Source organism: Elgaria multicarinata, chromosome 3 (genome assembly GCF_023053635.1).
Source record: "Elgaria multicarinata webbii isolate HBS135686 ecotype San Diego chromosome 3, rElgMul1.1.pri, whole genome shotgun sequence".
Classification (NCBI taxonomy): domain Eukaryota; kingdom Metazoa; phylum Chordata; class Lepidosauria; order Squamata; family Anguidae; genus Elgaria; species Elgaria multicarinata.
Genome location: NC_086173.1, coordinates 133,908,143 through 133,933,805, shown reverse-complemented (window position 1 = coordinate 133,933,805; position 25,663 = coordinate 133,908,143). Strand labels below are relative to the sequence as shown.

Sequence of the window (25,663 nt, the reverse complement as noted above, 5' to 3'; positions counted from 1 at the left end):
AGGACTGCCTGATTTTCTGCACCAGGTTTCCAAAGGACACAAGGGGTTGCATTGAGAAGAGGAACGGCTCAACAATCCCTGAACATAGGTGGAGACACTTCGGATCTCGTCCAGGACCAAGAACTTGTGAGTTTTTCTTAAAAGACTCACAAGTGTGATGTAGTAGCTAGAGTGTCAGGCTGGGAGTCTGGAGATCCTGGGTTCTAGTCCCCACTCAGCCATGGAAACCCACTGGGTGACTTTGGGCCAGTCACAGACTCTCAGCCCAAACCACCTCACAGGGCTGTTGTTGTGAGGATAAAGTGGAGAGAAGGAGGATTATGTACGCCGCCTTGGGTTCCTTTCAGGAAAAAAGGCTGGATATAAATGCAATAAAATAAATAAATAAATAAATAAATAAACTACTATAATTTTTCTTTTAACCTTGTTGTCACCATCCAATGAATTATTGAATCTCAGATGTTTATAGAAACATCTATAAATTTGTCTTTAGTTCTCAGGTGAAAGCTCAGACAGAAGAAATCACACCAAAAACAGAACTTAAAAGACTTTGTGCTGCAAGTAATTTAGCATGCTTGTCTTAGTAGCAGAAAAGATGACTGATCAGTAAATCAATAGGAGCAACATTTAAATTAAACAAATAAATAAGTAAATAAATCTCAGCATCTTAAAGCTTCTTTAAAACAAAGCTAAGCAAACAGTAGCAAAACTGCTGCAAGTGTTTGGCAATGTCAATCTGTACCTGGAGTGTCTGGATTCCAGGAGCTGCTCATTCATGGAAGACTTCCTGAGATGGATTCTCTCCACCCCAAGAGACTTCGGTGGTGGAGTTTTTGGAGAAAGTGGGACAGAGTTTATTCGTTGACCTGGCACAGCAAGGGAATCACTGCCTGTTCAAAGAAAACAGAATTTGGAAGAATGGGATGGGTATGTAGGTGAGAACCCTTCCTATCTTCAATTAGGGAAATCTCTTGACTGCAAAGTCAAGAGCTTTGGGGGTTATGCAAAATGTTAAGAAATACTAAAGGAAAAAGGTATTGCATAATTTGAATAATCTAACAAGATATAATAGATTTTAATAAAATAATATGATTTAGTTGAATGTGTAGATGCAGTTACACATTCAACTAAATCCAAGTATCTTTACATGTATGATATACTTAGCTAATCTACTGCACACTCATATGCATGTTTAGACAGAAAAGAAGCCCTATAATTCTCATGCCCCAGCATAGCTGGCTGGGGCATACTGGGAGTTGTAGGATTTCTTTTTCCATTTAAACAGGCATAGGATTGAGGCCTTAATTTATTAAGATGATAGCCAGGCAATGTCAGTCCAACAATGATAGCAAAAAACATGTGTATTTCATCTCATATATAACCATATGTACAAATAATGCTAAAGTAAATAACTATCTAAAAGCAGAATATCACAATTGTTCTGGAACTAAAGATTTTTCCAATCCTCTTCCCAGTTTTAGCAACTAACTTTGCATAACTGCCTAGTTTCCTAATAACTGGGGTGGGTGTGTAAACCAGTATCTTCTGTGATGTTCTAAGTAAAGGTCAGCAGCCTCATAGGAAGCCTCTCTGTTTCTTACGGACCTATGATGATTGCAATCAAAGAGGTAGCGTAGCAAATTCTTGGATTTTCCAGTCTCCTAGCTACATACAGGCACAAATCTGAGGCTCTAGGGCTTTAGAACACCTGAAGCCTGATGGGGCTAACATTGTGTAGAGGTTTCCTTATACCTAGGGAAAGCTTAGCAGAGGTTTTGAGTGTATAGATGTGCATTCTGATGTAAAGGGAGAAGAAGAAAAAAATCTACAGAACAAGCCCCTGTGAAAGAGAGCTCTGAGGTTCGCCACCTTCATGGACGTATGCCTGAAACGCCATCAGTTTGGAAGCAAATGGTTCACCAAGAGCAGTTGGCTCTGCCTTTTCTTGAAGACAGTTGCCTTCTAGTTCTGTCTCAAAGAGCACAACAGCTGTGACAAGTCAGCTAGGGATAGGGAAACTAAAGAGGAGAGCTCATATCCTCCCACTAATGTGGTCTATGCATTTCTTCCAGGCTAAGAAATAGGAGCCGACTTTGCCGTATCCAATTCTTAAATAACTCTTTGCAAACATTGCTTTCCCCATGTATAAGGAGTGGGGGGTGGGGGAGAGTCTTCTCGGTTGTGCCACCCTGCTTCTGGAATACTGTCCTCAGGAAGGCTCATCTGGAGTCTTCACAGTTGTCCTCTGGCACCAAGAAACTCCCTTTTTATTTAACCAGGCCTACTAACCCTCTTATGATAATTGGGTTACAGTACCTCTTCACCATATGGATAGAGCATGAAGCATTTCCTATTCTGTTGTACTCCTCAACTATTATGGTGTCAGTTGTCCCATGGTGTTTCATCTCTCCCTGTCCCTTCCCTATTTCAATGTTAAAAACATGTTCATTTATTTTATAAGTGATCAGGGGTCTGGCTCAGCCCTATTGAATGAATGCGAAAGTGAAACTACCAAACACCTAAGCTAATTAGGGCCCATTCTATCTTCAACAATTTCTTAAAATAGGGTGGGGAAAACCTTAGTATTTTTTCTACATCATAAATTCCTACACCATTAAAAAATAAGAATTGTTGTAACACTTCAAAAGCACTGGAGTAGATTCCCCCCCCCCCCCGGGCTCTGGTTTTGGAATCCCACCCCCGTATATTACTATGAATTAAAAATATATGTAAAGGATTTCAGAGGATTAATTCTCTTCCAAGTTGGTTTTATGTTGACACTCAAACTCTCATATTGCAAACTTGATTATTTTTTTAATGCTTTTTTGAAAACACACACAAACACTATCAGTTTATTAGGGTACATTGGTTCCCTTCCATTATTTACTATGAGCCCTAGGAATTGTTTTGGTTTTTATTTTACTTTCTTGTCTGTTACGTTTGTGGGGGTCCTATGTATCCAAACAGTGTTTGCATTAGACTACATTTTTTGGAATGCAATATCAGTAAAATTACGTGTGTCCCCCTGTAAAATTGAGATAATTTTGAAATCATAATTGCATCTTAATTTCTGACTAGAACTTTAAAGGGGTCCATGGGACCCAGTAGTACATTGATCACAAATGGTGGGAGAAGGTTAAAAGCTTTAAGGGCACAATCCTATCCATGTTTAGACTGAAAAAAGTCCCACAACTTCCAGCATTCCCCAGCCAGCCATCTTGCCTGGAGAATGCTGGGAGTTGTAAGACTTTTTCCTGTCTAAACATACATAGGATTGCTCCCTAAGCCACTGTGGAAGTTTCTTTTATTAGCCTTTTCTTATTTTACTGTCACTGATTATATCATATTGGCTGCTGTCTTTTGTGATTTTATCTGATGATTTGTATTGTTATTTTTCTTTCTTTTTAGGTGCTCTGGGAGCATGTGGTGCTGAAGGTTTGATGATAATGATGATGATGATGATACCACCATCACTTAAGTGGATGCATTTTGTGTTTTAGCTGGACAATCCAAACACTTGCGGACCATCTAGGCTATTCCTATCAGTTAATCTTATGCTGGCAGTCAATCAATAGCAGCTCCAGAGTGAACATTTTTACACAGTTTAAAAAAAAGCCGAGTTCTGCACTCTCTTCTTGTTTATTCAAAAGCAAAATCAGATATGGCAAAGCGTTTTTAAAAAGTCGGGCTGAGTCATTCCAATATCGGTGGAACTGCAGACCTAATTCTTGGGAATAGCCAATAAGAAAAGGCATGCTGGATCAAAATAAAGGGACACTTGACACTGCAGGACCTTGAACACAGAAGTTAAATGATAATAAATGGGAAGGCAGGGAGGGCGTTTCCTGAAGACTAATGACTATCTGAAGGAGCTTTGGTAACCCAGCCCATGATTAGCTGGCAGGAAATACCCAGCCCAAATGTCATTATGCCAATTAAATAGATCTTGGGGATCCTGAAAAAATATAAAAGAATAATCATTGCTTGTTTATGTGTTAACGAGGGAGTTATATCTTTCCAAGAGATGAAGAGATTGCATTAGCATACTGTTTTTGTCTTTTTCTTTTAACCTAATTAGCAGCAAAATTTCATTTGGAAAACACCTGGCTCAAGGTGAGCTCACAATTACAATAGTCTTTACTGTTTGGAACAGTTTGTCCCAGAATTCATAGGCTCAGGTGATAGTGGTGGCGGCGGTAGTGATGGAGTGAGGGGGAGAGAGGAAAACAGCTGATCTCAGTCTTGTATATGAATTATTATATATGGAATATATATATATATATATATATATATATATATATATATATATATTACATGAACATGTAATACATGTATGTATTATATATAATGTACAAACTTGCACAAAGATGTGCATAGCCCGTGATGCTTTGCTTGGACAACGAGTATGTATATTTATTGCTATGTTCAATAAAACAATTATAGAGAATTTGCTTTTTGGAGAGATGCGGCTGTCCTGGAGAGTTCCCTACCAAGCCATGGTCTAATTCATTATCACATATCTGAAACCTTCATGCTGAGCCTATGCACTGGTCTAGAACGAGAATTTAATGCTGATCCTTTGAGCCAGTTCTGATCCAAGGTCTCTGCTCCAACCATACCGCTGGCCCTCTCTGCAATCCTTGAATTCAAACACCGTGTTCAGTGTCTAGCCTAAGATGACTGGGGGCGGGGTGGGGTGGGGGGCTCACACAAAGACTTCACTTATGCTAGTTTTGAATCATCCCCTTTGGAGTCATCCAAAAGATCCTATCTAGACCCTCTAAGACTAATTTTTAGAAAGGTTTACAAAACACTATTGGCGGCAAGGAGGCAGAGAGACCCCCCTCCCACCCAAAAAGAAAGTAAGGCCAAATTAATCCACACTTCAGCTAATTATTACACTTAGTTTTATGTACACCAGAGATGGCATCCACAAGCTCCCAAATTTTAATCAATGTGTGATAAAAAAGATTCCCTGGAGTCCCTGCCATAATAAAAATAAAAGTGTCGTCCAAGAGCACAAGTTATATCATGTACTTTAATATTACTACTTTTGAATGTCTTGGCTAAACAAGAACACATGAACTTGGATCCTAAAATAAGTTAGCTTAAGGTGGTTCATGGGAGGAATGTTTCCCCTCTCCCCTACCCCCATGTCCCATTATTCAGGACCCCCCCCCACCCCCAACTCAATGGAGAAGCTTTCGGGGTGGCACAGGTGACTTCACAGGGAGGATGGCATTGGAAACACTCCTTCTGTGAACTTCCTTAAGTTAACTTAGCTTAGCATCCAATTGTGCCGTGAGCTCAATTGTTGGGGACACTCCCTTTATGACCCAGCCTGGCCTTTTGTAAGGCATCGGTTTATATGGAAAACACGTTGCTGGCCTTGCCCAGAAGGCCCTGAGAATACAGAAAGTAAATGTTTACACTGTGATTTTACGTGCTTGTGCTGAAAAGCAGGAGCCACATACCATCGTCAAATGTCGTAGTATCAGATAGAGAGCTGCTCTCAGATGGGATGGTTTCTTCTGTGGAGAAAAAAGAAAGGATATTTAAGAATGAATTTAAGTTACATCTTGGAATACTGAACATAGTTGCTAGGGTCAGATGCATTTACTAGGATATAATGGAGGATAAACAAAATTAACAAGGAAAGTTATTAAGAACAATCTAACATAAATTTCATCTGTATGCTGCCCTGAGATCCCAGTGATATAGGGTGGGATACAAATGTTTTAATAAATAATATAAAAAAATAAATGCAATTACACAAGCTAAAACAAACAAAAATAAATAAATCCAGAACCTGCATTCCTTACCCAAACAAAGTAAGTCTCTCTAGCATGGTCAGAGAATTTAACCAGTCACTGATACCATGATGAATAATGGCAGACAAGTCAGCTGTTGGCAATTTTAGAAATTCTGTGCTGTAGTACAATAGTGTCCATTGATGCCAGACCACACATACACACAACATTTGCTGCACTCTGCACAAGTGTTAAACTCTGCAATGCACAGGAGTCATACCAGAGCTTTCTTCAGTCACCTAGGACAAGTGTCACTGGCAGAGTATGACGGCCAAGTACATACTTAATTTCCCACTTCCAGAGTATACAGAAGCTATCTGCTACAGTGTCTTCTGTTGAGCTGTTCTGAAAATCTGCAGCTCCAACAGTTTCACTGCTGTACCAACAGGCCAATCTCCAGCTTTTTAAAATAACAATTCATCTCTTTTCATACTGGTGATTTTCAGAACGATGAGGAGGCTAGATATAGTCAAAGAAGCTAAGATGTGCACCTGACAGATCCAGAGAGAGGATACAGACAGAAATCACTGCTCATCTCTTACATGCCTAGCTAGGCATTGTCTACAATGAGAAAAAAAATTAAAAAATTATAGACATTGTCTATAGGCTTCACTTTACAGTTGTTTACCTGACAAAGAGCCTGAGAAATAATAATAATAATGATGATGTTAGACAATTGAGAGTGGCTCAAATCGAGCAAAGAATTCCCCCCTCCCTCCGATGATTTTTAATCATTATTAAAAGTCAAGCCCCTCATCCTCATTGGTGTAGAAAAAATCTGAAAATGTAACCACACCTGCTGATCCTGTCCTTCTCCTTTTGAACCTCTATACCTGGATGTTTCTCCTCCTCATTATATGCTCTCTGTCTCCATTTGCTTTCTGCCTCATATACTTCTTCTAAATGCATCTCCATTAAATTCCTTCTTTCTTGTTCACGATGAAGTACAAGCCTACCATTCCCACTTTGTGGTTTGCGGTAGCTAGAGGATTCTGTGCTACCCAGCACCTGACTTCTAAGAATATATTATTTTAATAGGATTTTCTCCTATGTCAACCTTCCTCGATTCGATGTCCTTGGTGGGAATACAACTCCCAGCAAAACTCCATGATGGGAGTTGTAGTTTCACACATCTGAAACCAGGCTGGGGAAGAGGCTTTTTAGATCAGGGCATATATTCCAAATTCACCTTCTCTCAAGTGTAAATAATGAGAGGTTGCATTTTCCATGTTCAGCCCACTTTAAACTACCCCAGGAGAGAGTTCCTGCCTCGTTCCCACTCCATCATCAATTAGTTCATAGTTCTCTAAGTGCAGAGGCAAGCATCAGGATAATCTACTGTAATGTGATCCAATTATCACTTGCTGTGTCATGTCACTTGATTTGTGTGTTTTTCCCTCTTCCTTTCTCTGGCCACAAGCTTATGCTCTACATCCTACATCACACAAACAGGCTTCCACTTGTGCAATGGGCATTCTCCTTGCTGTTCTCCCTCTCCCCTCCCCTGTGCCCTCAAGTCCGCTCCAGAGAGTCCCCCAATTTTCCACCGTATTTGAGGGAGGGGAGGGGGTGGAGGGTAATCATTTCCACCAGCAGTTTCTGCTTCACTGATGGGACAGACAGCATTAAATACCCTATGTGATTTTTGTATTCTTGAACCATTTGCAACTTTGACCACCTTTGGGTAATCTCTTCCAACACAAAATCTCCCTATGTAAACATTTTAGCATTTGAATGGCTGTGTGATCTTTGAAGGATAGTCAAGACATCTAGGGAAGATTCAGAGTTGGTGATGGATCGGCTCCTGAGGTAGGTAGTGGTGGTGGGGAAGTACAGGGACAGATACAGGAAGGGTCAATGCAACTACTTCTATCGGGAGAAGCTCTAATGAGGTTGGTCTACATGATTTTACCCCAAGTTACGAAATAACATCTGTTCATACCACTATGTCTGGTTGGAGCAAGACTACAAAAGGTTAGAACAACCAATCCCTAATGTTAAATATGTCAAGAAATAGAAAAGCTAGCACTTCTGGACATAGTCACCATGTTTAATCACCAAAGCACACACTTAGTTCCTAAGGCTGTGTTGGCACTGCTCCAAGTTGAAACTCTAAAGCTAGACAGCAGGGCTGAAGTAAAAACTCTAGCTCTAAAACTGGACATGATCTCGCATAGGATGCCAATCCCACCATTGGGATATCACGGCCAGGAGAACAGTGGTAGCGTGGGCCTGGTGTGCAATTCCCACGGCTCAGTTGCATGTCAGTGTGAAGCTATCAGTCAAGCATCCTGCTGGAGGGGGCAGGACAGAAGGAACTGGTTTCTGATTAGCGCGCAGAGATTAAACTGACTCATGAATTGGCACCCATGCCGACACAACTCCCGTATGAACTGTCCAACTTTCACTCCCAGCTACTAGCAACTCTCATGATTAAAGGGCCCATTTGAGTTATCTTGTCATTTTCTCCCCATGAAGGTGCTGGCAGACTATAATCACTCAAATCCTCTTAACCTTCATTTTGATAAGCTGAACTAAATCAAACTCCTTGGGTTTCCCCCTGCACCGGCTTATTTCCCAACACTTGAGTCATGCATGGAACTCTCCTCCACGCATTTCACAAAATGCAGGCGCCAGCTCTGGACCAAGCATTCACACCTATCTATTTTTCTGTGTGCACCCTCCTACGTGTCTGATCGAGACTGAGTTGTTCACAGTGAGATGAAGCAAATGACTCTAGACTGGTTCCCAAGGCAGTCCAGAGTAAAGCACCTGAATGTCTGAGGCCCTTGGACGTTCATCAAGGCTCAAAGCAGGCACGATTCTGGCATTTTGGTTTCTTAAGTAAAATAGAAGAGTAAATAAAACTTGCTACTGGGCCAGGCTTAAGGTTTTAGTATTAGTGTACAAAGCCCTAAATAACTTGGCATCAGGATACCTGAGTGAGCGCCTTCTCCCTTACCAATCGAAGTCATCAACCGCCGTGCTCTTGGTGGTTCCACATAGACTTGTGGCCTGACTGGGGTCCACCCAGAGAAGAGCCTTTAATGTGGTGGCTCCTTTTCTTTGGAACTCCCTGCCCCTGGAGGTCAAGCAGGCACCAACACTGTGCCCCTTCCGGTGCCTCCTCAAAACAGTCCTATTCCAGGAAGCATTCCTCAATTGACCAGCCATGGCTTTTATTGGTACTCAGTTTTAAAAGAACTGTTTAAATATGATGTTTTAATCTTGTTATCTTTTGAATGTTTTACCCTTCTGTTCACCACGTTAGGATCTGTCTTCCATGTGGAGTGGTACAGAAATGTTGCAAAAGAATAAGCAAAATGCAATACAGTCAGAAAAAAATGGCTGGTGACCTGGTCTATGCACGTGGCTTATTATTTACACTCAATTTTTGATTGTTAAAATTGGTATTTGGTGTAATGTGGAGACAGACTGCTAAAGCTGCAGACATAAAAATCAAAGAGGCCTAGACACCTACTCACTGCTGCATGCTCACACATATAGCTACAAAAATGGCTTGTGTGTAAAACCTCAAAACAATGACACAATGGGCCTGTTCGCATGTAATGGCAACTCATTGGTTTAAAAGCTAATGGGATGTCATGCACCAGTAGGCACACTGCCTACAGCATATCCGCCTCTTCTGTTTTTATCCTGCAACGTCTAGTGTCCGAACCTGGACAGGGGTAAAACAACCCAGCAGTTAACCCAACACCAAACCAACTACGAAGGAGCGGATCACGGGTTGTACAGTAAAATCAGAAGTGGCAGGTGTGCAGGAGGCAGCACTCCCATTCATCTCTGATAACCCATCTTGTTTTAACTGATGTGTTGTTGCTATGTGTGAACCAGGTCAATGAAAAACAAAGGGAAGCAGCTATGACAGGAGCAGGAACAACCCAGTAAACTAGGGTTCTCCGATCTGCAGGAGATGCGTGCTTATGGTCCCCCACTTCAATAAATGAGGTGAGGAGGGTGGGGACTCAGAAGAGGGCTTTCTCAGTGGTGGCCCCCCAGTTGTGGAATTCCTGCCTAGGAGAGGTACAATTGCCCCCCATTGTAACTATTTTTAAATGCAAGTTAAGGACCGCTTTATTTGCATAAGCATATAGCTCTTGACTTGTTCTTTTTGGTGTTTTAGATTATTGCAGTAGTTTACATGTTTTAGTGTGACAGTATGATTTTATAGGTGATTTATTGGTACTTGTTTTAGTTATAGTGTCAGTTGCTCTGTGTTCCTTTTGGTGGAAAAGCAGGGAATAAGAATTCTGAATAAATGAATGAATACAGTTGATTTGGAATTTGGATTTAGCTTTGGGGCTCAGATACTTTAAAAAAGGGCCCACGGGAAGATGACTGAAGACCCGGTTCCTAGGTAGTCTGGTTGGGCTAGCTTTTGCTCACTTTCCTGACTGTTAAAATGCTCTCCTATTTGTGCAATCAGTTCCTCATGAGATTAGAAACATGTGAGTGGAGAGGGAGGGGAGGGCAGGGCCCTGCCCCATCTATCGTGTCCTTGCTGCTGTCAATGCATTTGAAAAACTGGGAAGTGGGGATTTAGAACTCTGGTTGGTGATGGGGACGTAATGGAGAAGACATGACAAGTAAGTCTGGCTCTGCTCACCCTCACACCATCCTATTCATGTGAGGGATTTCATACACAAATAGGGCTTTGTTTGTCCCCTGTTCACTGGCAACAGGGGAACATGTGGCTTGTTTTGAAGAAGAAAACACCCCTTTTCTAGCCAACACGCCACCGAATTTAGACTTTCCCCCAATGTATTAGTTATACTGTACAAGTGTTGGTTTACACTAGCACAACACCTTTAGCGTCAGCATGGGGGCAGCATTGGGTATTACCTCATAGTTCCAGATCTTATTTAAAAATCCAGTATTTACATGCATTTTACACTCTTCTTTCAGAATGAATCTCTAACATATGGACTTCCTCATCACAACATTGTTACTTTACAAACTCTTAAACCACACACACACTTCATTTGTGTCATCTTGCAGGGGATGCAAAAGCTGACATGTCATTTTTCCTCTTTTGCCCTCATTGCCCCTCCCATCTTCTCCTACTCTTGTTGCCAACTTCACCTACCCTTGTTAGGATTACCCAGCAGAGGGGGGCAGGAGGAAAGCACGGCTTTAATTACGCACTTGAATCATAATGGACCCAGCATGAGCCAAGAGATCATGCACACGGCAGCCAATTTCTGCTCAAATCAGCATCCGATACTGCACAGAACAAGGTACCACACTAGTTTCGGCTGGAAGGAGGCTGCCAGCCCTTCTGTGCACAGTAATTCCTTGGTTTGCGTTCTCCCTCAGACATGCCTGCACTTGTGCTGCGCTTCGCCTGTATTCCCTTTGAACCACATCTTACATGAAAGGAACCACGGCAGTTAGATTATAGGTAAGCTCCAGATTCTGCTGAACTCAGGGGGCTAAAGGCCTGTTGATTCCTGCTGGGCAGGACTGTATCTTTGCCTATCTGTCATGTGTTCTATGGGAGAGAAATAGACCCCCAAACAAGCAGTACTTGGAAAAACAGATCTCCCCTCCCACCCTGCTGCATTAGGGTTTTGTGAACCGCCCAGAGCGCTTCGGCTATTGGGCGGTATAAAAATGTAATAAATAAATAAATAAATAAATAAATTAGGAAGTTAGGAGGATTTCTGATACCTGGTAAGGTCAGGGTTGACTTCTGTGCAGGCTTCTTCCCACACTTAATCCGATACTCATTAATGGAATTTTCAGTCTCCTGAAGCTTTTTCACAGCCTCCGTGTACTCTTGCTTCCTTTTCTTCTTCACATTTTTGCACAGGTCTGGCTCGCCAGCGAGTTTTTTCACCGCTTCGACCAGCTTTTGCTGTATGAAGAAGTCGCTCTCCAGATTCTGCAGCGCTGGGTCCTGCACAGATCATAAAAATAAAAGTAAAAAAAGGAGATTTGCCACATTAGAACCTGGATTCAAGCCAAGCCTTTTAAGGCTTGAAGAACTTCAATGTAATTTATTTCAAAATGTGTAACCTAGAATAGGTTGCATCTGTAGAGTCACCTGTAGGATTGGGTGGTGTGATGTGGTAAGTCAAGTTCCTATCCTACACGCCATGACATCATCAGGATGCTTATGAAAAGGCCAACATTTTCACACCCTGTTACCAAAAGCTAAACACCACAATCTCTCTATGGCCAACAATATATTTGCACTGCCCAGATGAGAACAAACTGCTGCAAACATTTCTGCAAAAGGTTTAGTAAGGTGTAAACACCGATGCAATGACGCCCATAATGCCGGAAGCTTTATTAGTCAGTGTTTGTAAACAATTATGGGCACTACAGATGAAAGAAAGCACACAAACAAATTAACCAAAGCAGTGCCTCATTAGGTACTGGGAAATTTTGCTTCAAAAGCTTTTATGGGGATGTATACAAAAAGAACCTCTGTTTATATGCACCTTGCTCAGGGGAATAGGATCTTATTGGCGGAGAGATGTTAGCTGCCCACAAGCTACTAGGAAATTAAACGCTTTCCTTCTCCAAGCTGTCACTCTCCTGCTATGTTCCACTGTAATTCCCATCATTCCCAGCCAGCATGATGGATGAAGTTCAACACAGCTGAAGGGCACCAGCTTGGGGGAAGTTTGCTTTTAATTTCCTAGTAGCTTCTGAGCAATTGCTTTAAGGCAATGTACATTTGAATCGCAGAAGAATGTATAATCTGTATACATTCTGTATAATCTCTGATTATACAGAAAGGTGGAATATGAAAACCGAAATACAAGTCACCCGATTCCGGAGTCCCACCCAGGGCGCCTCCATATGCACCCTCTGCAGCACCAAAACTGCAGGGGAGGCTGTGTGTGAATAAAGCAAATCAGAGGCACTGAAGTAGCATGCACAGCAGGGGTAGGCAATCCGGTTGCCCTCCAGATGTTTTGGACTGCAACTCCTATCAGCCCCATTCAGTATAGCCACTTGTCAGGGGTGATGGGGATTGCAGTTTAAAATATCTGCTGACCCCTAACGCAAAGAATTCATACCCACCTCACGAGGTGGTATGACTACCAAAAAAAGAAAAAAAAATCAGCTCCCCAGGCGAGGTAAAGGGAGGGCAGTTTCTCAGCCAACCTGTGATTTGGTAGAACAAAATCTCCTCTCCTCTTGCATTTACATGCTTTTCTGAAACCACTGGTCAAAGCTCCAAGCAATTTAAATGAAGTAGAATCAGCTTCTTGTCTGAGACCAGGTTGCTTTTAAAGCTATTATGTAATGACTGAATCCTGCACATAAAAAAATGGAAGAGGCTGAATCTTCGTTTTAGAACGTTGCCTGCACATAGTTCCAGCAATCCTTTTATTTGGGGTTTCCCCTCAGTGGCCTGACATAAACCCAAGAGTAAAAGCTGCAAATGTCAAAAGCCAATAGGAGCGACAGCCTTATTCTGCTGCCCCCTTTTTGCCCATGAAACCTCTGGCGGGCCTTGCACGTACCTCCTCGCTGGGAAGCAGGCTGCCATCCAATTTGAACGTGGTGCCTACGCGCCTTCTGACCTGAGGAGGTTTTTCTCCTGTGTTCAGAGGATATTCCTGTGGCATTTTTCCAGTGAGCTCCTAGGGAAGGGGAGAAAAGAGCCATTAGAAAGATTAGAACGAATGGATTCTAATCTAACGCCCCGCCCCACCCGAAGGGAAGCAAGGAGCAGGACTCACCGCCTCCCGCAGGCAGATCTTCTTCAGCTCCTCAACCTTCTGCAGAAGCTTCTCCTGCAAAAGCTTCTCTTTCTGTCTCAGTTCCAAGATTTTCTCTTTCTTTTGTTCTTCACTGACCTCCGAATCTTGAGACCCTGTAAGAGCAAACCAGTCCCTCTATTTGTGATGCTTAATCTTTGAGTGCCGTTGCTAATGAAGCCAAAGCAGCAGCAGGCTTGGAGGAACCCCATGATTGGCAGAAGTCCAAAAAGAAAGGGAAGGGACCTGCAGAACAGCCCAATGAGGACTGAGCATGCTGACTGTTAGGAGGAGGGGAAAGGAACACTAGGGAGAAGGGTAATCAGATGATTGGAATCCTAAACAGAAGCACTTTGCACTACAACATTTTGTTACAGGCCCCACTTGTGATTCTAATGCTGATCCTGTGGGTGGCAACAGTGGGTGTGATCTTACCTTTTTTCAAGGTGGGCTTTTCAAAGTAGATAATACCTGCACTACAATGATTTCAAAGGATGCCCCCCATTTCCACTTCAGACAGACATGCACACATGAATTCTATTTGATGTGAATAAGCTGCCCAAACCCATCAGTTTGAAAGGTAAGTTAAAAAGTGCACTTCAGTTGTTGCTGGATTTCCGCCTCTTCCAGTTATACTAGGGTTCCTCTTTCAAGCATCTTTCCCAATATTCCTTGCAAGACCCAGAAGTACAAGGTTTGCACAGTTCATCAAACAAGGTTTTAAATGTGTTTAGACAGCTGAAAACAGCTTTCCTTCTCACCACCAATTGTTTTACAGAGAATTCATGGGCAAAGTTAAGTTTGATTCAGTCTCTTATGTAGTACAATCCAGCAAGGCTAAGACTTTCCATTCTGGAATATGGGGCAGCAAGTTGGCTGCTGTATCGACAGGCAGAATTAACGCTGACTCTTCAGAGTGAGAGGCCAGCTGGGTGGGGAAGAAAGGAGACGGTACGACCTCTACCTTTGTACACCGCCCAGAGAGCTTTATCTATGGGGTGGTATAGAAATGTAAATAATAATAATAATAATAATAATAATAATAATAATAATAATAATAATAAATGTCCAAATGTTGTCCTGAACATTGTCCTGGGTAAACATGTGTTGCAGCCGTGAAGTTGATTGCCTACACCAGGCTTTCCCAATCTGGTGCCCTGCAGATGTTTTGGCCAACAACTCTGATTATGTCTGACCATTGGCCCTGCTACCTGGGGCTGATGAGAGTTGCTGTCCAAAACATCTGGAAGGCACCGTGTTGGGGAAGGCTGGCTTCCACCCTACTTGAGCAAGAGAAAGGATACATTTCCTTCCCTTGGAGTGAGTTATTTGTTACATGGGCAGGGATGTGGAGACTATTCTATCTGCAATGAGACCGGCCTCAGGTTTAGCGATCCCGTACTTCTTTGCTCTTGCTTCCCATGAATAAGTGAAGCAGGGGGGATAGCAGGGGGTGGACTATAATGAACATTAAAAACCTTGGAGGGTCCAGGTTCCATAGGGCTGCCTGTTAACAGAAGCTGCAATATTTTTTTTAAGAAGTGGAATATAAACAGGGTGAGAGAAGATTGCTGAAGGACAAGGCTAAGGAAAGAGATGGGCCTCTTTCCCTTGTTCTGAGTGGGATGGGGGTTGTAAAAGAGCAATCATGGATGCTCTAGTCTGGATTGTACTAGTTTAGGGCCTGGCAGAACCAAAGAGCGCAACTGGAAAGGAGGAAGAGGGATACCTCCTCCCCAAAGGAGCTCTGGGCCCTTTCTACACCTAAGGATTATCCCAGGAAAATGGAGGGTTCGTCCCTGCCCGGGATCCCTAATGTGTCATTTGCATGCACAGGGATGATCCCGGGACAATCCAGGGAAAAAAGGCAGGTGTAGAAATGGCCCTAGAAAGAATACAAGTTACCAGCTGAACAAGGGATGCCCTGTGTTTTAATAAATGTTGGATCTCCCCATACACTTATCAAGTCCTGCTTTTCATAAAAGCAGTGGGGAAAAGAACATGTCAATCCAAGATTTTAACTGTTTGCTGCTGTCTGAACTTCTACCTGTTCTTCTTCCAACTGGTACACTTTTGTTGCTGCTTTACTGCGACATCGCTTATTATGGTTTGGGTCAGAAGGTCAGTGAATGGAAGAGCATTCACAGAAGGGATGTTTCCAGTTCCTTCCAATCCATCACACCTCCTGCGCAGCGCAGAAAAGCCTGTCTAGAGGGCTGGGCAGGCCTCCTGAACAATGTGAGTTGGGGCAGGGGGAGCTGCTGGGAGAGAGGGCAACGAGCCAACGTGGCAGGCTCCACCTGGTTTGTAGTGATTACCCTTCTCCCAGCAGCCCCATGTGCCCCATCCCATTGTTCAAGAAGCTGCCCAGCCCAGCCTCCTCCAGAGAAGGGGGGGGGGGGTTTGCAGGCGGCTGAAGGAAAGGATGGTAAACTTTCCTTCCCTGCACCTTCTATTGACTTATCTTAACATTCAAAGCTATGTTTATCTTTATACTGACTGGTTATTGTTCTACATTGTTAACTGACTTGGCATTATACATTATATATGCATTATACATGGAAAGGTGGGGTATATGTTTAAGAAGCAAGTAAACAAATTAATCTCACTGCAGCTAAAGTCTGAGGGGCCAAGCCAGAAAGTGAACAAGCTCTTTATCCTCTGGAGGTGAGTGAAAACAATTGGTTCCAATGAGACACAAGGAAGGAAGGAGGCTCTGTTGCTGAGAATGCCTTCATTTGAAGCCCCAGTAACTAGAACCAACAGTATGGGGTGACTGATCGTACTAGAATCAAAAGGTACAGTGACTTGAAGGAGAACTCTGTTTTCATTTCCAATGCCACCTATTTTCAGGGCAGCAAAAGCAGATTCCACATAGAAGGTTTTTTCCCCCGAAACCCTATAATTCAAGACTTGCTGTTACAAGGGATTACTTAGATTTCTTCCACGTAAAGAAAAGACATCTTTCCTTCATTTACCTGCAACTGAGATTCATAATACAGTCATCACGTTTCAAGGATCACACATCTGAAACAAAGCTGACATCTTACCTGAAGAGATTAAGCTACCGTTGCTGGCCATAATAAGTTGATTCTTTGCCTCCACCACTTCTAGTTTCGAAACCTTTGGCGTTCCTATCTCTGTCAGGTCCATTGCGATATCGTCCAAGCTTCTGGCTGAGGGAATTTTTGCCTGAAGCAATTGAAACGCACACACAAAAAGAGTGAACCACCATATATCATCAGGTTGCCTCTAACAAAAGATAATGGAAGATGACATTTCACACTGCCCCAAAAGGGAAAAGTGGACTGTTGCTGTTTGGACACGGATTGACTGCATTAGTTAAACTGAAGAAATTGTAGCCATCTCTTTGTATTGTAACCTGAGCGATCGTAATAAAGTGAAAGTGAAAGATTACTAAAGCCCCTTGATTGTCTATTAGAGGTTCAATATGAACGAGGGCGGGGTGGGGGAGCACACTAGCCAAAATGCACTACCTAGATTAAACATTTATTTTAACACTGTTCAACATTTCTTCTCTGCAGCTTTTCACTGAAGGTTGTTGTTTATTCGTTCAGTCGCTTCCGACTCTTCATGACTTCATGGACCAGCCCACGCTAGAGCTTTCTGTCAGCTGTCACCACCCCTAGCTCCCCCAAGGTCAAGTCTGTCACCTCCGGAATATCATCCATCCATCTTGCCCTTGGTCGGCCCCTCTTCCTTTTGCCTTCCACTTTCCCTAGCATCAGCCTCTTCTCCAGGGTGTCCTGTCTTCTCATTATGTGGCCAAAGTCCTTCAGTTTTGCCTTTAATGCCATTCCCTCAAGTGAGCAGTCTGGCTTTATTTCCTGGAGTATGGACTGGTTTGATCTTCTTGCAGTCCACGGCACTCTCAGAATTTTCCTCCAACACCACAGTTCAAAAGCATCTATCTTCCTTCGCTCAGCCTTCCGTATGGTCCAGCTCTCGCAGCCATAGGTTACTATGGGGAATACCATTGCCTTAACTATGCGGACCTTTGTTGTCAGTGTGGTGTCTCTGCTCTTAACTATTTTATCAAGATTTGTCATTGCTCTCCTCCCAAGAAGTAAACGTCTTCTGATTTCCTGGCTGCAGTCAGCATCTGCAGTAATCTTTGCGCCCACGACACAAATCAAATAACCATATCTGACAGCAGTAACAATAGCAAAGCCTGCCTGTATATAAACCCAAGCCTTTCCATCCATGGTGAGTAAAACTGACCTCCACGTGGCCATACAGGGAAGTTTGCGAATGATAAAAGAGCTGACTCTTTCCTTTACCGTGTTGATGAACCACAAAGGATGAACATAGGTATGTGTGGGCATGTGGGCTAGAAAACCTTATGGGCTCATTCACAAGGATGATATAATCTGCTTGAGGGAGTTCCTAATGTACAGGACAATTCTGCATTGTAAATAATGGTACTAAACCGGCCTTTATCGATGGCAACTTACTTTGCTTTGTTTTCTGTCCAAGTAAAACTGATGTTGGCTGATGGCCATAACCCAGATGGATTTGATCAGAGAGGTGTTTGCATACCAGGTTTGCACTACGAGGCCACTCTGTCCGAAAGTCCTTCTTGACACTGAAATTCTAAAGCATTTAAAAAAGGCCACATAAAGCTGCTGCTACTTCTCTTTTTAAAACAATGTAAGCTTCCCCATCGCTCCCTCAAATCAGATAAAACACATCGCACTCCGTGCTGCAGTGGCAAAAAGAAAAGAAAAAGCAACCTCACAGGTTTCAGAATAACTGGCAATCCTCTTTCATGGTTGGCGGACTCTGGCCTAGTTCTTACCGAAGTGTGTATCTGTGTCTCGGCTGTACACTTCGGTGAAAGCAGTGAGAGGGGTGATTGAATGTTACGCCCTACAAAATTTCTCCTCCACAGAGAAAACCAGGCATCGGGGAGAAATGTTCTAACCAAGCATTCTCCCTGATGGCTAGGGGTAAAATCCAACATAAATCCTACTTCGAGTAGACTCACTGAAATGAATGTGACAGATAGTCATGACTAATCTAAGTCCCATTCATTTCAACCGTAGTTCTACCATGTGGAGAGCACAAGGCTTGTTTGTTTCTTGTATGGAAGAGTATTCAGTCATGACAGTACCACCACCGCCCCGTCTGAAGTGGTACAGTCCAGACACAGATTTACCACCACAATGAGAAAGAGGTTTCTGTTACACCCAGACTTTTGACTTTCCTCTTTGTCAGAGAATTGAGTCACATATACAAAACCACTCCCTACAGAGTTGTACAATGTACAGTTTAAAACCCAGAATAACATTTGTGGCAACTTGAAAGAGCTAATCAAAACTAAAATATTGATTCTGGATAGGAGGTGTTGTCGAGCCACCATGGGAAACGTTCCCAACCAATATTGACCTGAGAAAAGGAACTGTACAACAAGCTTTAGGATGCTTTAGGGTGGATTCCTGCATTGAGCAGGGGGTTGGACTCGATGGCCTTGTAGGCCCCTCCCAACTCTGCTATTCTATGATTCCATGAACTGTGAAGGCCGATCTTGAGAAAGCCTTTCTATTCACCCTCACTGTCTTGTTTGGGTACACTGATGATATTGTTAGTAGGTTTCTCTTTAGACCAGGAGTGGGGGCAACCTTGTGACATCCAGGGGCACATTCGATGCCCCACACAACCCATGGGGTGCATTTCTGCCACCGCACTGCTTGTTTTCCAATTAAATTTGGCCTTTTTTATCACGCACAAATAATGGTTTATTTTACATATATCAGGAAAGAATGGTCTCTCAGAAGTATTGTGCCCAAGCTGTTTAGGCACAAGTGCTATTGCATATTAAGCATCTGTTGTTCATTTACATAAAAAGATTTGTAGTGGAAATTTCCAGCAGATTCAGCCCATAACATTTTCCCAGCAGCTTTTTACAACAGATGCCAAATTTTGTTTTATTTATCCTATAAATAAAGCTGGCCCATGCAGCACCTTTTTGCAAGGTGAATGAAATCCTTTTCTGTAAAATGGAAAAGAAGGGCCTCAGCACAATCCCTTTGTGCTGCTGAGGTGATAAATACTGGATGGCGCTGAAATACTAATACATCACGTTCAACGTAATACGTTTAGACAGTGAATGATAAAATCAGATGCTTTCGGATATGCCACCACCCACTTACCTGCGAGGATCATGAACCTCAACAGCAAATTTCTTCTCACGAAAATAGAGATTCTCCAGCTGTTTCCATTGAAATAACTGGAAATAGAAAACAAGGACTACAATTAGCTAAGAACTAAAACTTTATCTCCTTACTCTGCCATTGTTATTAACTCCACCAGACTTTATTCTGAGAAAAACTCAAGTTACAATTAAAGATTAATTGTGCAAAATAAATAAACAAATCTCGAACTCTAAGTATTTCTAAGACTGAAAGTCCCATTTAGTGAACTTGTACTGTTTGTTGCAAAGAGCACACTGAATTGTGCTCCTTACACAGGTTATAACTGGAGATAGTTTCATCTCCTTCCTCCATCCCTCAACCAAGAACCTGTTCATCTCTAACAAATGGGTGGATTCCTGCATTGAGCAGGGGGTTGGACTCGATGGCCTTATAGGCCCCTCCCAACTCTACTATTCTGATTCTATGAAACATTGCGATCACAGGGAGTATAAAATCATTCAAGACACAAAAAAGGGCTGATTGTTCTCCCTGTTACTGCTGTGCCCCTCCCCCCTCATTAATATGTGTCAAACATCATCCACAGAGACTTGTTATGCTTCTACTTTGGAGTGGCACATCATCCTACAAAGAAGTAAACAGGTGTGGGGGTATGAATTCATCATATAAAAATCCCTGGGGTCAGAGGTATGAAACTCTAAAAATCCCATGCCCCAAATAGACACATTTTTGTATCATCACTTCATGAACACTGTTCAAGAGATATAGCAATGTGGTTGCATGCCATCTTCTGCAGGATGCAGATAAATTCCTTCTATGGGAAGCATGAATTCTTGTTTATTCTACAAACATTAATGCTGCAAACAAATTACACTGGCACCAATCTACTGTCCAGTTACAGGCTCTGTACAGATGCTTGAGGCTGTAATTCTATACCCACTTACCAGGGACTAAGTCCAATTGGATTCAATGGTGCTTACTTCTGATATACATGTATAGGATTGCACTGTTAGGGTTTTGTTTTCTTTTTAAACTGTTATGATGACCTTCTAGCTAAACTAAACTAATTCATATGTCTAAACCTTATTGAAATCAATGGTTTTAAAGGACACATAACTCTGTGCTAGATAGTGGCTATTCTTGCATTTTACTTTTCTTGTTTCTTTCTTTGTTTCCTAGCTCTCAGCCTACTAGACCTCTTCATGTACTTCATTCTCAAGGCTTTCCCCATTTCCCAAAAAAGCACAACAGCAACATGTGTAACAACATTTTATACAACCTCGGAACCTTCAGAGACAAATGGCACCATGAGGCCTGGGTGTCCCAACACCACAACCCCATCAAGGCCAAAATAAAAATTCTAAAAGAAAAAGGCTAAAATTCATATTAACATAATACCTTTATTAGGCCAACATAAAGGTCACAAAGTATTGTGCTGCAAGCTTTCTAGACTTTTTCATTAAACAATGACATGGGAGGGAGAATGTTGCTGATGGAATCTGCATTTGGTTACAGTCTTATAATGGGAAGTGGGAGGATGCTGCATTCAAATTAGACTCTACTAGATACTGAGATGATGAGATGATGTCAACATATACTTGGGACCCTCCTAAGAAGTAGGCCTGATCAGATAACACGCTAAGCCATGGTTAGGCTGTGAACCCTTTTGTAGCAAATGGTTAATGAGCATGGTTTAAGCAGTGGCTATGTACCATGGTTAGGAATGGTTCACATGATATACTAAGGCCATGGCTAGACCAGGCCTATATCCCGGGATTGTCCCAGGATCATCCCTGTGCATGCAAATGACACACAGGGGATCCCGGGAGCAGGCATGGATGACCCCTCCATTTGCCTGGGATAATCCTTAGGTCTAGCTAAGGCCTAAGTCATGATTCACACAACACGCTACCCCATAATGTTTCGCTCAAAATGCTTAACCACCATGGTTTAGCATGTCATCTGAACAGTGTCAATGGTACATCTCACATTATTGTGAATATAAAATCCAGCTGTTTCTCAAACTTACTCCATCATTAGGTGAAACACACAGGGCAGCATCCAATACTGCTATTTTGTGAATGGGAACAACAGCTAGCAAAATTACCACTTGCAGAAAGGGACAAGTTAGCAGAGCTTGCTAGTGCAACATGTTTAATTGCCAGCATTGGATACTGCCCACAGATTTCTTGGTAGGTGGAAAAAGAAGTAAAGAAAAACTAGACCATGTTCATACTGACAACGCTGAAGATAATTTCAGATGGGGGTACTAGGCTAAAAAAAAAAAGTAAATGGAAGCCAAATTGGGTAGTTTGGGTAGTGGCTGGAAGGGATGTTAGGCAATCAATGATGCAACTCAGTTTCACAAATTTTCTGACATCAAAAAACAGAGGTCCTGACGGCGAGATATTACTTCCTGTAACGGAGGCAGAATGCCTGTCAATACCAGTTGCTAGGGAATATGAGTAGGAGGGTGCAGTTTGGGCTCATGCCCTACTTTTGGGCTTCCCATAGGCATCTAGTGGACCACTATGGGTACAGAGCACTAGACTAGGTAGGCCTTTGACCTGATCTAGCCCAGTTCTTCTTGTATAGGGATGGGACGGGTGGGATGAAAAACCACACAGCAATCCAGGACATGCATCTGTCTTTTGCAGGCCCTGAAAGAAACCTTTCCTGTATGCACAGTACAATTATTTCTTTCCACATCTTTAGCTTCCTCTACACTAAGTGGCAACAAGGAATCACAAATATTAATCCCATTTGCACTGGGGTTGTGCACCTGCATAAAATTAATCATTTAAAATCTACCACAGACTGATGCTCTAGGAGGGATTGGCTAGGCTTACCCTAACCTCAATCGGAAATGAAAGTGCAATCAAAGAAAACCTCATGCACAATTCTGCTAGTATGACAGATCAAAAAGAGATATGGAGAAAATTTTAAGTTTTGCTTGGACAGTTAATAATGTTGATTATGCGGCCTGCGTATTGCCCAACCCAAGACTAGACAGAGAACAATAGTTCAATAATGCTCAATAACAATGTGCTGAGACCAACTAAGGCTGCATTCCTATGCACATATACTTGGGAGTAAGCCCCACTGAACACAGTGGAACGTATTTCTGAGCAAAGATGCGTTGGATTGTGCACTGAAACCAACTATGGACGTAGCATTGGCACAGCTACATGAAAGTAAGCTACATGAGATTCAGTGGGACTTACTTCTAACCAAACAAGAGTATTGGGTAATTTCCTTTGTATAGCCTCTGCTTATACTACTACTAGTGTAGTCCAGCAGTCCCAATATAAATATATTATAGTGGGAAAGATGCTAGAATGTGACTTCCCCCCTCAATTTTCTTATAGTGAATACACAACCATTTTATCTTATTGTAAACATCATTTTCTTTTCTATTTTCTTGTCTATGGTGAATAACTGTGATTACACGATGAGGGGGCACATGCACAAGACTGCTTTCCTGTGCAAATGTTTCAGAGAGAAGTTAACGAGTCAAAAGAGAAGACATGTGAACTCTAGCCTTACTCCTATTGCCAACAGTGTTGGCAGTGGTGGTGACGCCTGAGGGATTTCTTCGTAGGCAATGAAAGAGGCATTGCGGAGTTCCTGAAAGCAGTTCCATGTGCCAGCTTTTCAGTGGGAACAGGAAGTAAAGGTGGAACAACAGGGAATGGGTGGAGTGTAGAAGGGGAAGAAGCCAGAATGCAGGGGATGGAGTGTGGGGACTGAAGGAGCTAAAATGAGCCCCAGAACAGGATATGCCACAGAGAAGCTGGAGTACAATAGGGAAGGAGGGAAGGATATTCTGTCCCAGTCATAAACCAATGAGCTATCAGAAATATAAGAAGCTGCCTTATACAGAGTGAGCCCATTGGTCCATCTAGCTCAGTATTATCTGCACCAGCTGGGAATGATGGGAGTTGCAGTCAAACACATCTGGAGTGCACCAGGTTGGCAAAGGCTGATATACACTGACTGGCAGCAGCTTCCCAGTGTTCCACTGTTCCAGCCCTACCTGGAGATGCCAGTAATTGAACCTGGAACCTTCTGCATGCAAAGCTTGTGTGCTACCATTGACCTAGCCTCCCTCCCCTTTATTCCATAATGAATAACCCCAACTTCCTATTGAGAGTTGCCTTCCTCTGTGCCTGACCAGTCCAAGGAAGCTGTTTCCAATGCATGAACAGGTTATAGCTGTCCCCCTTTGTCCCTTAGGGCTTGCAGAAGGAGGTGGCACTGTTCCCGAAAGTTTCCCTTAACAAATACCCATTCAAAACAAAGCCAACAAGTTTTCATAGCTACCTCTGGAGGACAATCTGGAGACAATGAGTTTGCACAGGTGTAGCCAAGAGTGTAATTTAGCTACGAAACCCTTTGTTGCCAATGCTGATGTAGAAAATGAGAAGATACTTAAAGGTTGGCATTTGGCCTAAGAAAAACAATATTTTTTGCATATCAGGCAAATCAAAGTGAAAGCAATTCATCAGGAACTGCACGAATAATAATAATAATATATTTATTTATTACCCGCCTCTCCCTCTGGATCGAGGCGGGGAACAACATTGAATACATTAAGTACTCTTACAGGTGTCATAGAACCTCTGCAGAATGATTGTGCTTAAGTCACTTACTTAGCAGCCAAATCCTGTGCACAGTTATACGGAAATAAATTCCATTGTTCATTGACATTCCCAAGTACTTGTGCTTGGAAATTCAACCTTATAATCTGCTCCTAGGCATATTTACTTGAAAGGAAGTCCCACAGCGTTCAATCAGGGTGACTTTTAAACAGGCGTGCATAGGAGTAAGACCCCTGAATGCAGAACTGCAATCCTATGTTTACTTTTGAGCATAGTTGTATTGACTTTCGAGTAAACATACAAAGGATCCCGTTCACTAAATGCCATACTTCGTGTATGTACTAAAGACATTTACAGACCATGCCATTGCATTCTTCATATATACAACACTGAGATATAATATTTTTAATTGCCATGTAACACCACAGCTGGTAAACATAAATTGTAGCACTAAGCAACCATACATTTCAAAAACATAAAAGATTAAATTTTTTATTTTAAATGCATTTATCTCATGTCATAAATAAAGCCTAATCCTTCACATGTGTTCATGGAAGAGCCAAGCAAGGCTCTCTTTACAAGCCTTTCCTCTTCAGAAACCCTGCCGGATCCAAAACCGTGCCTTTGCCCAAACTTTATGATTGTTTCATTAGACTCTGCTGTGTTTTAAAACTGCTGCAAATTATACTGTGCTTTAAAAATACCCCACTTCTGACTCGCTGGAACGTTTCAAAAGCCTTAATGCTGACAAATCCAGTTCTTGTTCCATAAAAACAACGTAAACATCCTCAAAATAGCATGTACATTTAAAAAACAACTCCAAAACGGAGGCTAAGTATTGGAAAACAAGGAAAGAAACAAGGTCTCTGTGTACCAAAGGAGATTTTGAAACCTTTCAACCTCTAAGTTTGTTTCAACACCCAGGCAAAACCTAGAAGCTAGTTAACGTTCTGCTCTTAAACATATCATGAGGGATGAGACTAGCCGATTTCAGCTGAACTATGTCCACTTACGAGTTACAGCTCAATACAGACACTTTTCTCCTCCCTTCTCCCTGTATTGGGAAACCAGAACCACACAACTTAATGTTGGCGCTAACGCTTCACACTCGCGGCAGAAAAGGAAGGCAGCCCAAATGAAAAACTGGGTGAACGATCCGCTCTGCTTACCTGGATCTTTGTCGAATTTGCTTTCTTGAAGGCTTTTGTTATTCCATACGTTTCCAAGAGGGCAGTTGCGTGCGGGTCTGTTTTAAATAATGCATGCTTTGATAATGCCCTCTCCAACCCCTTTCCCCTAGTAGCAGGATAACTTCCTGTCTGAATTCTTCTGCCTGGCTT

At 42.4% G+C, this 25,663-nt stretch overlaps 1 protein-coding gene across 3 annotated transcripts in view; it reads right to left on the bottom strand.

The window, feature by feature from the left end:
- The window catches only part of FRMD4B (FERM domain containing 4B), a 164,790-nt gene that overhangs the window by 13,347 nt on the left and 125,780 nt on the right, over positions 1 to 25,663 (bottom strand). For all 3 annotated transcript variants that reach the window (XM_063122016.1, XM_063122018.1, XM_063122017.1), the window contains exons 12-19: positions 19,723 to 19,799; positions 18,025 to 18,163; positions 16,600 to 16,741; positions 13,532 to 13,665; positions 13,313 to 13,432; positions 11,502 to 11,730; positions 5,475 to 5,531; positions 743 to 890 (exon numbers count right to left, since the gene is read on the bottom strand). In XM_063122016.1, the coding sequence (XP_062978086.1) occupies positions 743 to 890; positions 5,475 to 5,531; positions 11,502 to 11,730; positions 13,313 to 13,432; positions 13,532 to 13,665; positions 16,600 to 16,741; positions 18,025 to 18,163; positions 19,723 to 19,799 (1,046 nt within the window). The remainder of the gene's footprint in view (positions 1 to 742; positions 891 to 5,474; positions 5,532 to 11,501; positions 11,731 to 13,312; positions 13,433 to 13,531; positions 13,666 to 16,599; positions 16,742 to 18,024; positions 18,164 to 19,722; positions 19,800 to 25,663) is intronic.